General features: G+C 44.0%; 1 protein-coding gene across 1 annotated transcript in view; it reads right to left on the bottom strand.

The window, feature by feature from the left end:
• LOC128645912 (transmembrane 9 superfamily member 2) overlaps positions 1–14,944 on the bottom strand; it is a 662,966-nt gene that overhangs the window by 282,277 nt on the left and 365,745 nt on the right. The window contains exon 12 of the mRNA XM_053699233.1: positions 8,059–8,087. Coding sequence (XP_053555208.1) covers positions 8,059–8,087 — 29 coding nt within the window. The remainder of the gene's footprint in view (positions 1–8,058; positions 8,088–14,944) is intronic.

Here is a 14,944-nt window from a genome sequence, read left to right as displayed (position 1 = left end):
TCAACAGTCCTGTGTGGAACAGCCATCGATTTTAGTAACGGTTGCTAAAATCATTTTCCTCTTACAAACAGAAATCTTCATCTCTTTTCTGTTTCAGAGTAAATAGTACATACCAGCACTATTTTAAAATAACAAACTCTTGATTGAATAATAAAAACTACAGTTAAACACTAAAAAACTCTAAGCCATCTCCGTGGAGATGTTGCCTGTACAACGGCAAAGAGAATGACTGGGGAAGGCGGAGCCTAGGAGGGATCATGTGACCAGCTTTGCTGGGCTCTTTGCCATTTCCTGTTGGGGAAGAGAATATCCCACAAGTAAGGATGACGCCGTGGACCGGACACACCTATGTTGGAGAAATGAGAAGTTTTAAAATACTTTTTACGTTTACTAGAAGGAGGAATAACAGACATAGCCTTCTTAATAGATTTAGAAACAAAATCTCTTATGTTATCAGGAACACTCTGAGTATTAGATGTTGACGGAACAGCAACAGGTAATGTAACAGTACTAAAGGAAATATTATCTGCATTAGCAAGTTTGTTATGACAAACAGTACAAACAACAGCTGGAGGAACAGATACCAAAAGTTTACAGCACATACACTTAGCTTTGGTAGCTCCAGCACCAGGCAGGGATTTTCCAGAAGTATCTTCTGACTCAGCTTCAACGTGGGACATCTTGCAATATGTAATAGAAAAAACAACATATAAAGCAAAATTGATCAAATTCCTTAAATGACAGTTTCAGGAATGGGAAAAAATGCCAGTGAACAAGCTTCTAGCAACCAGAAGCAATAAATAATGAGACTTAAATAATGTGGAGACAATAGTGACGCCCATATTTTTTTAGCGCCAAAAAAGACGTCCACATTATTTGGCGCCTAAATGCTTTTGGCGCCAAATGACGCCACATCCGGAACGCCGACACTTTTGGCGAAAAAAAAAACGTAAAAAATGATGCAACTTCCGGCGACACGTATGGCGCCGGAAACAGAAAAAAAAATGTGCGCCAAAAAAGTCAGCGCCAAGAATGACGCAATAAAATGAAGCATTTTCAGCCCCCGCGAGCCTAACAGCCCACAGGGAAAAAGTCAAATTTTTAAGGTAAGAAAAAATGATTATTCATATGCATTATCCCAAATATGAAACTGACTGTCTGAAATAAGGAACGTTGAACATCCTGAGTCAAGGCAAATAAATGTTTGAATACATATATTTAGAACTTTTATATAAAGTGCCCAACCATAGCTTAGAGTGTCACAGAAAAACAGAATTTATGCTTACCTGATAAATTACTTTCTCCAACGGTGTGTCCGGTCCACGGCGTCATCCATTACTTGTGGGATATTCTCCTCCCCCACAGGGAAAGGCAAGGAGAGCACACAGCAAGAGCTGTCCATATAGTCCCTCCCAGGCTCCGCCCCCCCAGTCATTCGACCGACGGTTAGGAGAAAAAAAGGAGAAACTATAGGGTGCCATGGTGACTGTAGTGTATAGAGAGAGAAATTTTTCAAACCTGATTAAAAAACCAGGGCGGGCCGTGGACCGGACACACCATTGGAGAAAGTAATTTATCAGGTAAGCATAAATTCTGTTTTCTCCAACATTGGTGTGTCCGGTCCACGGCGTCATCCATTACTTGTGGGAACCAATACCAAAGCTTTAGGACACGGATGAAGGGAGGGAGCAAATCAGGTTACCTAAACAGAAGGCACCACGGCTTGCAAAACCTTTCTCCCAAAAATAGCCTCCGAAGAAGCATAAGTATCAAATTTGTAGAATTTGGCAAAAGTGTGCAGAGAAGACGTGCAGAGAAGACAAGAAGTTGCTGCCTCACATATCTGATCAACAGAAGCCTTGTTCTTGAAGGCCCATGTGGAAGCCACAGCCCTAGTAGAGTGAGCTGTGATTCGTTCAGGAGGCTGCCGTCCGGCAGTCTCATAAGCCAATCGGATAATGCTTTTCAGCCAGAAAGAAAGAGAGGTAGCAGTAGTTTTTTGTCCTCTCCTCTTACCAGAATAAACGACAAACAAAAAAGAAGTTTTGTCTGAAATCCTTTGTTGCTTCTAAATAGAACTTTAAAGCACGGACTACATCTAAATGGTGTAACAAATGTTCCTTCTTTGAAACTGGATTCGGACACAAAGAAGGGACAACTATTTCCTGGTTAATATTCTTGTTGGAAACAACTTTTGGAAGAAAACCAGGCTTGGTACGCAAAACAACCTTATCTGAATGGAACACCAGATAGGGTGGATCACACTGCAAAGCAGAAGAAATAGCAACCAAAAACAGAACTTTCCAAGATAGTAACTTGATATCTATGGAATGTAAGGGTTCAAATGGAACCCCTTGAAGAACTGAAAAAAACTAAATTTAGACTCAAGGGAGGAGTCAAAGGTCTGTAAACAGGTTTGATTCTGACCAAAGCCTGTACAAAAGCTTGTACATCTGGCACAGCTGCCAGTCGTCTGTGTAACAAGACAGATAAAGCAGATCTCTGTCCTTTTAGAGAACTCGCTGACAATCCCTTATCCAAACCTTCTTGTTAGAAAGGAGAGGATCCTGGGAATATTAATCCATGAGAATCCCTTGGATTCACACCAACAGATATATCCTTTCCATATTTTATGGTAAATCCTTCTAGTCACAGGTTTTCTGGCTTGGACCAGAGTATCTATCACTGAATCTGAAAACCCGCGCTTGGATAAAATCAAGCGTTCAATTTCCAAGCAGTCAGCTGGAGAGAAACTAGATTTGGATGTTCGAATGGACCTTGCACTAGAAGATCCTGTCTCAAAGGTAGCTTCCATGGTGGAGCCGATGACATATTCACCAGGTCTGCATACCAAGTCCTGCGTGGCCACGCAGGAGCTATCAGAATCACTGAGGCCTTCTCCTGTTTGATCCTGGCTACAAGCCTGGGAAGGAGAGGGAACGATGGAAATGCATAAGCTAGGTTGAACGACCAAGGCGTCACTAATGCATCCACTAGAGTCGCCTTGGGATCCCTGGATCTGGACCCGTAGCAAGGAACCTTGAAGTTCTGATGAGACGCCATCAGATCCATGTCTGGAATGTCCCATAATTGAGTCAACTGGGCAAAAACCTCCGGGTGGAGTTCCCACTCCCCCGGATGGAAAGTCTGACGACTCAGATAATCCGCCTCCCAGTTGTCTACTCCTGGGATGTGAATTGCAGATAGATGGCAGGAGTGATCCTCCGCCCATTTGATGATCTTGGATACCTCTCTCATCGCCAAGGAACTCTTTGTTCCTCCCTGATGGTTGATGTAAGCTACAGTCGTCATGTTGTCTGACTGGAATCTTATGAATCCGGCCTTCGCTAGTTGAGGCCAAGCCCGGAGAGCATTGAATATCGCTCTCAGTTCCAGGATGTTTATCGGGAGAAGAGACTCTTCCCGAGACCATAGACCCTGAGCTTTCAGGGAATCCCAGACCGCGCCCCAGCCTAATAGACTGGCGTCGGTCGTGACAATGACCCACTCTGGTCTGCGTAAACTCATTCCCTGAGACAGGTGATCCTGTGACAACCACCAACGGAGTGAGTCTCTGGTCATCTGGTCTACTTGAATCTTTGGAGACAAGTCTGTATAGTCCCCATTCCACTGCTTGAGCATGCACAGTTGTAATGGTCTTAGATGAATTTGAGCAAAAGGAACTATGTCCATTGCTGCAACCATCAACCCTACTACTACCATGCACTGAGCTATGGAAGGCTGCAGAATAGAGTGAAGAACTTGACAAGCTTTAGAAGCTTTGACTTTCTGACTTTTGTCAGGAAGATCTTCATTTTTAAAGAATCTATTATCGTTCCCAAGAAGGGAACTCTTGTCGATGGAGACAGGGAACTCTTTTCTACGTTCACCTTCCACCCGTGAGATATGAGAAAGGCTAGAACAATGTCTGTATGAGCCTTTGCTTTGGAAAGAGACGACGTTTGTATTAGAATGTCGTCCAGATAAGGTGCCACTGCAATACCCCTTGGTCTTAGAACCTCTAGAAGGGACCCTAGCACCTTTGTGAAAATCCTTGGATGATCTTTGTGGATAGGAATATGTAGATACGCATCCTTTAAATCCACGGTAGTCATAAATTGACCCTCCTGGATTGTAGATAAAATTGTTCGAATGGTTTCCATTTGAACGATGGAACTCTGAGAAATTTGTTTAGAATTTTTAAATCCAGAATTGGTCTGAAAATTCCCTCTTTTTTGGGAACTACAAACAGATTTGAGTAAAACCCCCGAACTTGTTCCACAGTTGGAACTGGGTGTATCACTCCCATCTTTAACAGGTCTTCTACACAATGTAAGAATGCCTGTCTCTTTATTTGGTTTGAAGATAAGTTAGACATGTGGAACCTTCCCCTTGAGGGTAGTTCCTTGAACTCCAGAAGAAAACCCTGAGAGACTATTTCTAGTGTCCAGGGATCCTGAACATCTCTTGCCTAAGCCTGAGCAAAGAGAGAGAGTCTGCCCCCTACTAGATCCGGTCCCGGATCGGGGGCTACCCCTTCATGCTGTTTTGGTAGCAGCAGCAGGCTTCTTGGCCTGTTTACCCTTGTTCCAGCCTTGCATTGATTTCCAAGCTGGTTTAGTCTGGGAAGCGTTACCCTCTTGTCTAGAGGCTGCCGAGTTGGAAGCCGGTCCGTTCCTGAAATTGCGAATGGAACGAAAATTGGACTTATTCTTAGCCTTGAAAGGTTTATTTTGTGGGAGGGCATGGCCCTTTCCCTCAGTGATGTCTGAAATAATCTCTTTCAATTCTGGCCCAAAAAGGGTCTTACCTTTGTAAGGGGTATTAAGCAATTTTGTCTTGGAAGATACATCCGCCGACCAAGACTTTAGCCAGAGCGCTCTACGCGCCCCAATTGTAAACCCTGAATTTTTCGCCGCTAACCTCGCTAACTGCAAAGCGGTGTCTAAAATAAAGGAATTAGCTAACTTAAGTGCGTGAATTCTGTCTATGACTTCCTCATACGGAGTCTCCCTACTGAGCGACTTTTCCAGTTCCTCGAACCAGAACCACGCCGCTGTAGTGACAGGAATAATGCACGAAATAGGTTAAAGGAGGTAACCTTGCTGTACAAAAATCTTTTTAAGCAAACCCTCCAATTTTTTATCCATAGGATCTTTGAAAGCACAATTGTCCTCAATAGGAATGGTTGTGCGCTTGGCTAGAGTAGAAACCGCCCCCTCGACCTTAGGGACTGTTTGCCATGTGTCCTTCCTGGGGTCGACCATAGGGAACAATTTCTTAAATATAGGAGGAGGGACAAAAGGTATGCCTGGCTTCTCCCACTCCTTATTCACTATGTCCGCCACCCGTTTAGGTATCGGAAAAGCATCAGGGTGCACCGGGACCTCAAGGAACTTGTCAATCTTGCACAATTTTTCTGGGTTGACCAGATTGTCACAATCATCCAGAGTAGATAGCACCTCCTTAAGTAATGCGCGGAGATGCTCTAATTTTGATTTAAATGTCACAACATCAGGTTCTGCCTGCTGAGAAATTCTTCCTGTATCAGAAATTTCCCCATCTGACAAACCCTCCCTCACTGCCACTTCAGATTGGTGTGAGGGTATGACAGAAAAATTATCATCAGCGCCCTCCTGCTCTACAGTGTTTAAAACAGAGCAATCGCGCTTTCTCTGAAATGCTGGCATTTTGGATAAAATATTAGCTATGGAGTTATCCATTGCTGCCGTCAATTGCTGCATAGTAACAAGCATTGGCGCGCTAGAAGTACTAGGGGTCGCCTGCGCGGGCATAACTGGTATAGACACAGAAGGAGATGATGTAGAACTATGTCTACTTCCTTCATCTGAGGAATCATCCTGGGCAACTTTACAATTTGTGACAGTACTGTCCTTACTTTGTTTGGACGCTATGGCACAATTATCACACATATTTGAAGGGGGAACCACATTGGCTACCATACATACAGAACATGATCTATCTGAAGGTACAGACATGTTAAACAGGCTTAAACTGGTTAATAAAGCACAAAAACCGTTTTAAAACAAAACCGTTACTGTCTCTTTAAATGTTAAACAGGGCACACTTTATTACTGAATATGTGAAAAACTATGAAGGAATTATCTAATCTTTACCAAATTTTCACCACAGTGTCTTAATGCATTCAAAGTATTGCACCCCAATTTTCAAGCTGTTAACCCTTAAAATGTGGAAACCGGAGCCGTTTTTAATTTTAACCCCCTTACAGTCCCAGCTACAGCCTTTGCTGCGACTTCACCAATCCCAGGGGGGTATATGATATCAAATGAAGCCTTCTAGGAACGTTTTTAGTGGATTCCAGACCCACACACATGCAGCTGCATGTACTGTACTCAAAAGTAACTGCACAGTAATGGAACGAAAATGAGGCTCTGCCTACTACAGAGAAAGGCCCTTCCTTACTGGGAAGGTGTCTTAACAAGTGCCTGGTGCTAAAAAACGTTCCCCAATGTTATAAAAGTGTGAAATTCAACTTCAAACTGCATATAATACTTAAATAAAGCAATCGATTTAGCCCTTAAGAGTGTCTACCAGTGTATAGCCCATAATAAGCCCTTTATTCTGTTTGAGACTAAGAAAATGGCTTACCAATCCCCATGAGGGAAAATGACAGCCTTCCAGCATTACACAGTCTTGTTAGAAAAATGGCTAGTCATACCTTGAGCAGAAAAGTCTGCAAACTGTTCCCCCCAACTGAAGTTCTCTCATCTCAACAGTCCTGTGTGGGAACAGCAACTGATTTTAGTTACTGTCTGCTAAAATCATAATCCTCTTTTAAACAGAACTCTTCATCTCTTTCTGTTTCAGAGTAAATAGTACATACCAGCACTATTTTAAAATAACAAACTCTTGATAGAAGAATAAAAAACTACAACTAAACACCACAAACTCCTCACCATCCCCGAGGAGATGCTACTTGTTCAGAGCGGCAAGGAGAATGACTGGGGGGGCGGAGCCTGGGAGGGACTATATGGACAGCTCTTGCTGTGTGCTCTCCTTGCCTTTCCCTGTGGGGGAGGAGAATATCCCACAAGTAATGGATGACGCCGTGGACCGGACACACCAATGTTGGAGAAATAAGACTTACTTACCCCAGGACACTCATCTACATGTAGTAGAAAGCCAAACCAGTACTGAAACGAGAATCAGTAGAGGAAATGGTATATATAAGAGTATATCGTCGATCTGAAAAGGGAGGTAAGAGATGAATCTCTACGACCGATAACAGAGAACCTATGAAATAGACCCCATAGAAGGAGATCACTGCATTCAAATAGGCAATACTCTCCTCACATCCCTCTGACATTCACTGCACGCTGAGAGGAAAACCGGGCTCCAACCTGCTGCGGAGCGCATATCAACGTAGAATCTAGCACAAACTTACTTCACCACCTCCATAGGAGGCAAAGTTTGTAAAACTGATTTGTGGGTGTGGTGAGGGGTGTATTTATAGGCATTTTGAGGCTTGGGAAACTTTGCCCCTCCTGGTAGGAATGTATATCCCATACGTCACTAGCTCATGGACTCTTGCTAATTACATGAAAGAAACGGAACCTGACACCCCCAATGGCTGGGGCACTCACCACCTCCTATGACCAGGCCCCTGTGGACTAGAAAATTTCCTTTGCCACACGGTCTGGAATGCGGAAATGGAAAACGGAACAAAACGAAACCCGAACACAAAATGAACCTTACAGTCCAAAAAAAGCGCGCCCATCCAAAAGGCTGCGTCACTTCCAAAGGCCTCAATGTTCCAAACCACGAGCCCATAAACATCACACATAAGCAGGTTGAATCACATAAACATGATTATAAACCCCCCTGTTCAATAATCCCCCTCAGGAGACATTAACCTTCGATTCAATGATACTACAAGAGATTTACTGAGACCCTTATGAAAAACAGAATTTATGCTTATCGGATAAATTACTTTCTCTTGTGGTGTATCCAGTCCACGGATTCATCCTTTACTTGTGGGATATTCTCCTTCCTAACAGGAAGTGGCAAAGAGAGCACACAGCAGAGCTGTCCATATAGCTCCCCCTCTAGCTCCACCCCCCAGTCATTCGACCGGAGGTTAGGAAGAAAAAGGAGAAACTATAGGGTGCAGTGGTGACTGTAGTTTAAACAAAAAGATCTACCTGACTTAATAGCCAGGGCGGGCCGTGGACTGGATACACCACAACAGAAAGTAATTTATCCGGTAAGCATAAATTCTGTTTTCTCTTGTAAGGTATACCCAGTCCACGGATTCATCCTTTACTTGTGGGATACCAATACCAAAGCTTTAGGACACGGATGAAGGGAGGGAACAAGACAGGTACCTTAAACGGAAGGCACCACTGCTTGTAAAACCTTTCTCCCAAAAATAGCCTCCGAAGAAGCAAAAGTATCGAATTTGTAAAATTTGGAAAAGGTATGCAGCGAAGACCAAGTCGCTGCCTTACAAATCTGCTCAACAGAAGCCTCATTTATAAAAGCCCATGTGGAAACCACTGCTCTGGTAGAATGAGCAGTAATTGTTTCAGGAGGTTGCTGGCCAGCAGTCTCATAGGCCAAACGGATGATGCTTTTCAGCCAAAAGGAAAGAGGTAGCAGTCGCCTTCTGACTTCTCCTTTTACCAGAATAGATGACAAACAATGAAGTTGTTTGTCTGAAATCCTTAGTTGCTTGTAAATAGAACTTTAAAGCACGAACCACATCAAGATTGTGTAACAGACGTTCCTTCTTCGAAGAAGGATTAGGACACAGGGAAGGAACAACAATTTCCTGATTAAAATTCTTATTAGACACAACCTTAGGAAGAAAACCAGGTTTGGTACGCAAAACTACCTTATCTGCGTGGAACACCAAGTAAGGTGAGTCACACTGCAAAGCAGATAACTCTGAAACTCTTCCAGCAGAAGAGATAGCTACCAAAAACAAAACTTTCCAAGATAAAAGTTTAATATCTATGGAATGTAAAGGTTCAAATGGAACCCCTTGCAGAACTGAAAGAACTAAATTCAGACTCCATGGCGGAGCCACAGGTCTATAAAACAGGCTTGATTCTGACTAAAGCCTGACTAAACGCTTGAACGTCTGGTACCTCTGCCAGACGTTTGTGTAAAAGAATAGACAAAGCAGATATCTGTCCTTTTAAGGAACTAGCTGATAATCCTTTCTCCAATCCTTCTTGGAGAAAGGAAAATATCCTGGGAATCCTCATCTTACTCCATGAGTAACCCTTGGATTCGCACCAACAAAGATATTTTCGCCAAATCTTATGGTAGATCTTCCTGGCCTGAATCAGGGTATTGATAACCGACTCAGAGAAACCACGCTTAGATAGAATTAGGCGTTCAATCTCCAAGCAGTCAGATGCAGAGAAATTAGATTTGGATGTTTGAAAGGACCTTGAAGTAGAAGGTCCTGCCTCATTGGCAGAGTCCATGGTGGAACGGATGACATGTCCACTAGGTCTGCATACTAAGTCCTGCGTGGCCACGCAGGCGCTATTAGAATCACCAACGCCCTCTCCTGCTTGATTCTGGCAACAAGACGAGGAAGGAGAGGAAACGGTGGAAACACATAGGCCAGATTGAAGGACCAAGGCACTGCTAGAGCATCTATCAACGCCGCCTGGGGATCCCAGGACCTGGACCCATAAAGAGGAAGTTTGGTATTCTGACGGGACGCCATCAGATCCAATTCTGGAGTGCCCCATCGCTGAATCAGCTGCGCAAATACCTCCGGGTGGAGTTCCCACTCCCCCGGATGAAAAGTCTGACGACTTAGAAAATCCGCTTCCCAGTTGTCTACTCCTGGGATGTGAATTGCTGTGAGGTGGCAAGAGTGATCCTCCGCCCACCTGATTATTTTGGTTACTTCCATCATTGCTAGGGGACTCCTTGTTCCCCCTTGATGGTTGACGTAAGCTACAGTCGTGATGTTGTCTGACTGAAATCTGATGAATTGGGCCGCAGCTAGCTGAGGCCATGCCTGAAGAGCGTTGGATATCGCCCTCAGTTCCAGAATGTTTATAGGGAGAAGAGCTTCTTCCCGAGACCATAAGCCCTGAGCTTTCAGGGAGTCCCAGACAGCACCCCAGCCCAACAGACTGGCGTCGGTCGTTACGATGATCCACTCTGGTCTGCGGAAACACATTCCCTGAGCCAGGTGATCCTGAGACAACCACCAGAGAAGAGAATCTCTGGTCCCCTGGTCCAACTGTATTTGAGGAGACAAATCTGCATAATCCCCATTCCACTGTTTGAGCATGCATAGTTGCAGTGGTCTGAGGTGTATCCGTGCAAAAGGGACTATGTCCTTTGCCGCTACCATTAATCCGATTGTCTCCATACACTGAGCTACAGATGGCCGAGGAATGGAATGAAGAGCTCGGCACGTAGTTAAGAGTTTTAACTTTCTGACCTCCGTCAGAAATATTTTCATTTCTACCGAGTCTATTAGTGATCCTAGGAAGGGAACTCTAGTGAGGGAGGAGAGAGAACTCTTTTTGATGTTCACCTTCCACCCGTGAGACCTCAGAAAGGCCACTACAATTTCCGTGTGAGACTTGGCTCTTTGGAAAGTTGACGCCTGAATTAAGATGTCGTCTAGATAAGGCGCCACTGCTATGCCCCGCGGTCTTAGCACCACCAGGAGGGACCCTAGCACCATTGTGAAAATTCTGGGAGCAGTGGCCAACCCGAAAGGGAGTGCCACATACTGATAATGCTTGTCCAGAAAGGCGAACCAGAGAAACTGGTGATGATCTTTGTGGATAGGAATGTGTAGATACGCATCCTTTAGATCCACGGTAGTCATATATTGACCCTCCTGGATCATTGGTAAGATTGTCCGAATGGTCTCCATCTTGAATGATGGGACTCTGAGGAACTTGTTTAGAATTTTGAGATCCAGGATTGGTCTGAAAGTTCCTTCTTTTTTGGGAACCACAAACAGGTTTGAGTAAAACCCCAGCCCTTGTTCCGCAATTGGAACTGGGTGGATCACTCCCATTGTATGTAGGTCTTCTACACAGCGTAAGAACGCCTCTTTCTTTTTCGTGTCTGTAGACAGACGAGAAATATGGAACCTTCCCCTTGGAGGGGAGTCCTTGAATTCTAGAAGATATCCCTGGGATACAATCTCTAAGGCCCAGGGATCATGTACGTCTCTTGCCCAGGCCTGAGCGAAGAGAGAAAGTCTGCCCCCTACTAGATCCGGTCCCGGATCGGGAGCTACCCCTTCATGCTGTCTTGGGGGCAGCTGCAGGCTTCTTGGCCTGTTTACCCTTGTTCCAGCCCTGGTAAGGTTTCTAGGCTGCCCTGGGTTGTGAAGTGTTACCCTCTTGCTTCGCAGCAGGGGAGGATGAAGCGAGACCGCTCCTGAAATTTCGAAAGGAACGAAAATTATTTTGTTTGTTCTTTGTCTTAAAGGATTTGTCCTGAGGGAGAGCATGGACTTTTCCCCAAGTGATTTCTGAGATAATCTCTTTCAATTCAGGCCCGAAAAGGGTCTTTCCTTTGAAAGGGATGTTCAGCAGTTTGGATTTTGACGACAAATCGGCCGACCAAGACTTGAGCCATAGCGCCCTGCGCGCCAGAATGGCAAAACCTGAATTCTTTGCCGCTAACTTAGCTAGTTGGAAAGCGGCATCTGTGATAAAAGAATTAGCCAGCTTAAGAGCCTTAATTCTGTCCATAATATCCTCATATGAGGTCTCCTTCTGGAGCGCATCTTCCAGCGCCTCGAACCAGAAAGCAGCTGCAGTAGTTACAGGGACAATGCACGCTATAGGTTGGAGAAGAAAACCTTGATAAACAAAAATTTTCTTAAGTAAACTCTCTAATTTTTAATCCATAGGGTCTTTAAAAGCACAACTGTCCTCAATTGGTATGGTTGTGCGTTTAGCAAGTGAAGAAACAGCCCCCTCCACCTTAGGGACCGTCTGCCACAAGTCCCGCGTGATGTCAGATATGGGGAACATTTTCTTAAAAACAGGAGGGGGAACAAATGGAATACCTGGTCTATCCCACTCCCTAGTTACTATATCCGCAATCCTCTAAGGGACCGGGAACACATCAGTGTAAACAGGAACTTCTAGGTACTTGTCCATTTTACACAATTTCTCTGGGACCACCAAAGGGTCACAGTCATCCAGAGTAACTAATACCTCCCTGAATAATAAGCGGAGGTGTTCTAGTTTAAATTTAAAGGCCAACGTATCTGAGTCTGTCTGAGGAGCAACCTTTCCCGAATCGGAAACATCTCCCTCAGACAGCACATCCCTCGCCCCCATTTCAGAGCGTTGTGAGTGTATATCGGATACAGCTACTAAAGCGTCAGAATGCTCATAATCTGTTCTTAAAACAGAGCTATCACGCTTTGCAGGTAACACGGGCAGCTTAGATAAAAATACTGAGAGGGTATTATCCATAACTGCCGCCAAATCTTCTAAGGTAAAAGAGTTAGACGCGCTAGAGGTGCTAGGCGTCGTTTGAGCGGGCGTAACTGGTTGTGACACTTGGGGAGAGGTCAACGGGCTAACCTCATTACCTTCTGTCTGAGAATCATCTTGGGCCACATTTTTAAGTGCAACAATATGGACTTTAAAATGTCTAGACATATCAGTACACGTGGGACACATTTTGAGAGGGGGTTCCACCATGGCTTCTAAACACATTGAACAAGGATTTTCCTTGGTGACAGACATGTTTAACAGACTAATAGTAAGACAAACAGGCTTAGGAATCACATTAATCAAGCAAAAACACACTTTGCAAAAAAACGTTACTGTGCCTTTAAGAAATAAAAAAGGCACACAATTTTCCAAAACAGTGAAAAAATGCACCAAACTTTCTGAAATTTTCACAGTATGTACCTAAAGCATTGGTACGATTGCACAACTAGCAAAAAAATCGATTAACCCCTTAATGCCCAAACCGGATCAATAGTAAGCCAACAGACCGGTTAAAACAAACTTAGCACCTTGCCACAGCTCTGCTGTGGCCCTACCTTCCTTTAGGAGTCGGATTTATGGGGAAAAAGCTTCTTATGGGTCCTCAAATTGTAGCAGGAGCCACCATGTGAACACAGCCTGAAGATCTAGTCCATCTAACTGCGCATCTGAGGCGCGAAATTAGGCCCCTCCCACCTTACTCCGGTGCTGTGAGGCCTAAAGAAACAATATTACAACTAGGAGTTATAATATTAGCCATGTGGGTAACAACCCCTGAAAGAAACCCAAAAGGAGCTTCTAAGTGTCTCAAAAACTATGTTTATAAGTAAAAACCGTTTGCCATAAAAAAGTGTCAACCCATAAAAAAGTGTCAACCAGCATAAATTAGCCCTGTAATGTAAGCTTGTAATACTATACTTAGTCCCTGAATAAAGCTTACCCTTCCCTCATGGGAATCTTATCAGTCCTTTTCTAGCATTATCACAGTCTTGTCTAGAAAACAGAATTTATGTTTACCTGATAAATTACTTTCTCCAACGGTGTGTCCGGTCCACGGCGTCATCCTTACTTGTGGGATATTCTCTTCCCCAACAGGAAATGGCAAAGAGCCCAGCAAAGCTAGTCACATGATCCCTCCTAGGCTCCGCCTACCCCAGTCATTCGACCGACGTTAAGGAGGAATATTTGCATAGGAGAAACCATATGATACCGTGGTGACTGTAGTTAAAGAAAATAAATTATCAGACCTGATTAAAAAACCAGGGCGGGCCGTGGACCGGACACACCGTTGGAGAAAGTAATTTATCAGGTAAACATAAATTCTGTTTTCTCCAACATAGGTGTGTCCGGTCCACGGCGTCATCCTTACTTGTGGGAACCAATACCAAAGCTTTAGGACACGGATGAAGGGAGGGAGCAAATCAGGTCACCTAAATGGAAGGCACCACGGCTTGCAAAACCTTTCTCCCAAAAATAGCCTCAGAAGAAGCAAAAGTATCAAACTTGTAAAATTTGGTAAAAGTGTGCAGTGAAGACCAAGTCGCTGCCCTACATATCTGATCAACAGAAGCCTCGTTCTTGAAGGCCCATGTGGAAGCCACAGCCCTAGTGGAATGAGCTGTGATTCTTTCAGGAGGCTGCCGTCCGGCAGTCTCGTAAGCCAATCTGATGATGCTTTTAATCCAAAAAGAGAGAGAGGTAGAAGTTGCTTTTTGACCTCTCCTTTTACCAGAATAAACAACAAACAAGGAAGATGTTTGTCTAAAATCCTTTGTAGCATCTAAATAGAATTTTAGAGCGCGAACAACATCCAAATTGTGCAACAAACGTTCCTTCTTCGAAACTGGTTTCGGACACAAAGAAGGCACGACTATCTCCTGGTTAATGTTTTTGTTAGAAACAACTTTTGGAAGAAAACCAGGTTTAGTACGTAAAACCACCTTATCTGCATGGAACACCAGATAAGGAGGAGAACACTGCAGAGCAGATAATTCTGAAACTCTTCTAGCAGAAGAAATTGCAACCAAAAACAAAACTTTCCAAGATAATAACTTAATATCAACGGAATGTAAGGGTTCAAACGGAACCCCCTGAAGAACTGAAAGAACTAAGTTGAGACTCCAAGGAGGAGTCAAAGGTTTGTAAACAGGCTTGATTCTAACCAGAGCCTGAACAAAGGCTTGAACATCTGGCACAGCTGCCAGTTTTTTGTGAAGTAACACAGACAAGGCAGAAATCTGTCCCTTCAAGGAACTTGCAGATAATCCTTTCTCCAATCCTTCTTGAAGAAAGGATAGAATCTTAGGAATCTTTACCTTGTCCCAAGGGAATCCTTTAGATTCACACCAACAGATATATTTTTTCCATATTTTGTGGTAAATTTTTCTAGTTACAGGCTTTCTGGCCTGAACAAGAGTATCAATAACAGAATCTGAGAACCCTCGTTTTGATAAGAT

The sequence above is a fragment of the Bombina bombina genome, chromosome 1, assembly GCF_027579735.1.
Source record: "Bombina bombina isolate aBomBom1 chromosome 1, aBomBom1.pri, whole genome shotgun sequence".
Lineage (NCBI taxonomy): Eukaryota > Metazoa > Chordata > Amphibia > Anura > Bombinatoridae > Bombina > Bombina bombina.
This window is presented reverse-complemented; position numbering and strand designations above follow the sequence as displayed.